The sequence below is a fragment of the Berghia stephanieae genome, chromosome 3 (assembly GCF_034508935.2).
Source record: "Berghia stephanieae isolate SIO BIC M18660-M18661 chromosome 3, UCSD_Bste_1.3, whole genome shotgun sequence".
NCBI lineage: Eukaryota > Metazoa > Mollusca > Gastropoda > Nudibranchia > Aeolidiidae > Berghia > Berghia stephanieae.
Window position 1 is genome coordinate 102,823,764 of NC_088362.1, and position 2,952 is coordinate 102,826,715.

General features: G+C 37.7%; 1 protein-coding gene across 1 annotated transcript in view; it reads left to right on the forward strand.

Annotated features, from left to right (window-relative positions):
• LOC144969408 (uncharacterized) overlaps positions 1-2,252 on the forward strand; it is a 13,800-nt gene extending 11,548 nt beyond the window's left edge. Inside the window, exons 3-4 of the mRNA XM_078908519.1 lie at positions 1,072-1,202; positions 2,242-2,252. Of these exons, the coding sequence (XP_078764645.1) occupies positions 1,072-1,202; positions 2,242-2,252 (142 nt within the window). The remainder of the gene's footprint in view (positions 1-1,071; positions 1,203-2,241) is intronic.
• The last annotated feature ends 700 nt before the right edge of the window (positions 2,253-2,952 follow it).

Sequence of the window (2,952 nt, forward strand, 5' to 3'; positions counted from 1 at the left end):
TGAGTGAGTTAAGACTAATAGCTCTAAGCATTGTGTGTTTTTCTTTCTTTTCTTTTTTTTTTAAAAGGTTGTACCATTTAGTTTTTGTGTCTTTGAATGTTGATCAGACCAATGCTGTCGCACATTGATAAAACGCTATTTCCATTTATTGCGAGAAACCTTTGATTTCAAACCATCAGTATGTTGAGATGATCCTGACTTGTCTAAAAGTAGAAGTTTGAAACCCAATATCTGAGAAATCTCAAGTTTTGGACTTTATTAAAGCAAATTAGGAGCCAGCTTTATCTATCGATATATTATTATGAAGCAGTGATATGGTGTGGTTTGTTTGTTTTTTTCAACGCATGGGAGATTATAACTGATATGAAAGTAGTTCAAGGGTTTTGGATCGAACTCAAACGATTACGTCATTGATACAGCATATGACGTGCTCGGCCAAAAGTCAAGATGTCTGATATTTTATCTCATTGCGTCTTAATTAATCCAACAAAATAAAACATCAATACGTAGTTATCAGTGATTTGATAATTAAAAAGATAGTTAAAGATGCCCCTCTCTCTTCTCTCTCTCTCTCTCTCTCTCTCTCTCTCACACACACTCTCTCTCCTCTCTTTTTCTCTCACTCTCTCTCTTCTCTCTTTCTCTCACTCTCTCTCTTTCTCTCACTCTCTCTCTTTCTCTCACTCTCTCTCTCTCTTTCTCTTTCTCTCTCCTCTCTCTTTCTCTCTCTCTCTCTCTTTCTGTCACTCTCTCTCTTTCTGTCACTCTCTCTCTTTCTCTCTCTCTCTCTCTCTCTCTCTCTCTCTCTCTCATCTATTATGCGTAGTTCATTGTAAAAAAAAAAAAAACAACTATCGTCTTTTTTTCTTCCTTCATGACTACAACTTTTTCCAATTGAGATGTTGACAATATCTAATTTCTTTTCTCCAAATCTGGATTCCCTAAGTCACGTAAAATCTATATTAAATGTACTTGAATATTTCACGATTTCACTATTCATACCAAACACTCAGACAGACAAGGTCAGAGTGTTATAATTAATTTCGTCTCAACGATCTTATGTTGATACAGGACTCGAGATGAAAGAGGTGGTCACTCGTCGTCATCTCACCAGCCATCGTCATTGAAACAAGCCGAGGACCAGTCAGAGAATGATGATTTATCATCAACATTGGGCACTCCTCGCAATTCAATCAGCAGTGGTAAGTAAGTTCAACAGCTTAGGGAAGACAAAAGCAATGGACATTCTAGACAAGATTTAGAATGTTTCAATCTATTGAATGCTTCTAAATCCGTCATAATTGCACAATTCTGAAATTAATTAGGATAGTTTTTTTGCAGCTCCATTTCATTTTGCGTGATTCAGACAATTACAAAATCTCAAAATTTGGGGCATTTTTAAAAATTCAACCGCAATATACAGATTTATTATTTTCATCATCATCACCATCATCATCATCATCATCATCATCATCATCATCATCATCATCATCATCATCATCATCATCGTCGTCGTCGTCGTCATCATCATCATCATCATCACCGTCATCATCATCATCATCATCATCATCATCATCATCATCATCATCATCATTCCTCCTCCTCCTCATCATCATCATCATCATCATCATCATCATCGTCATCATCATATCATCATCATCATCATCAACTTCATCACCACCACCATTAACACGTTTATAACTATTATAGTTACATGTATAAGCTGTATTTTTTGGTTTTGTTTTGTTTTTTGTTTGTTTTGTTTGTATTTTTTAAATATTTATTTGCAACTTATCTTTTGTGCTTTTCCTCGTTACCCGCTCGACGCCGTCCGGACACGAACGACGGAGTAGTGATCTCTGCTTCCGCTCTGTCCACCCTACCGGAAGTGGCACTGCTGACCTTATTGAAGGCCCAAATAGCAACAACAGTATTTGTTCCACCCGGGTCTCTCAAATCAAAGTCTTCGCTGTCCGTATCAAGAGGATGTTCAAGTTATAATTATGAGTTTCATTAATTTTTTTGTTAGTTTTTGTTTTGTTTTTTGTTTTTTTGACCAATCGCTCTTTAAAAAAATAAATTTTCGTAACTGATTATCCAAGAGAAGAAGAATATAGAGTAGTGTATTTGAAAAGTAAGCCCGGGGTGTGTGTGTGGTGGGGGGGGGGGGGGGGGGCGAGCGATGCAGCAGTGCTGGGAAGATTGGCATTAGATTAATGTGTGAAAAATGTTGCCATACAGAGAATCTCTAGAATTTATTAACTGTTTAGATAGGGTTCAACAGTCTGATGTCACGTCCGCCTAGCAACCAGAGCTTGGTTCTAGACAAAGAAAATCGGTATTTTTATTCTTCAGGTGGCTAGAACTTTTTCACATGTCGTGTGATCAGAATGTACAAAAGTCAAAACGTGATCAGATTTATAATGTTTTTCTCCTTACTTAAATACACTTTTATGCTCGTCAGAGAAGTATTTCACGAGGGCCATTGTTCCGATAGTTTAGAACCACGTACTAAGTTACTATGCGTCATTACGAGGGAAGTGACGTCACGACTGTTAACGCCTATTCCGTTAAACGTATTAAGACATTCAGGAAAATATTAAAGAAATAGTTTTCTCTTTATAATATTGACGCATGTCCGTCATTGCCTAACACCCTGTAAGTATTCAGCAGCGAGGTTCAGTGGAACGGTCTTTGCTTCTTACCCGAAAGGTAACGAGTTCAATCACCCCCCGCTGCGTTGTGTGGCCTTGAGCAAGTCACCTCACCCTAGCTCACTTTGCGGCGCTACTCTGCGGCTGACGCCTGGGTTATTCAGTCTTCCCTTAAGAATAGACCCTAAAGTCTAAAGACAAATTTCCCTTGGGGAGGAATAAAGGGAATTTTATTTTATTAATTTATTTATTTTTTCAAAGCGTCTATAAGAGGTTCCAAGCTAATAGCGACATCAAA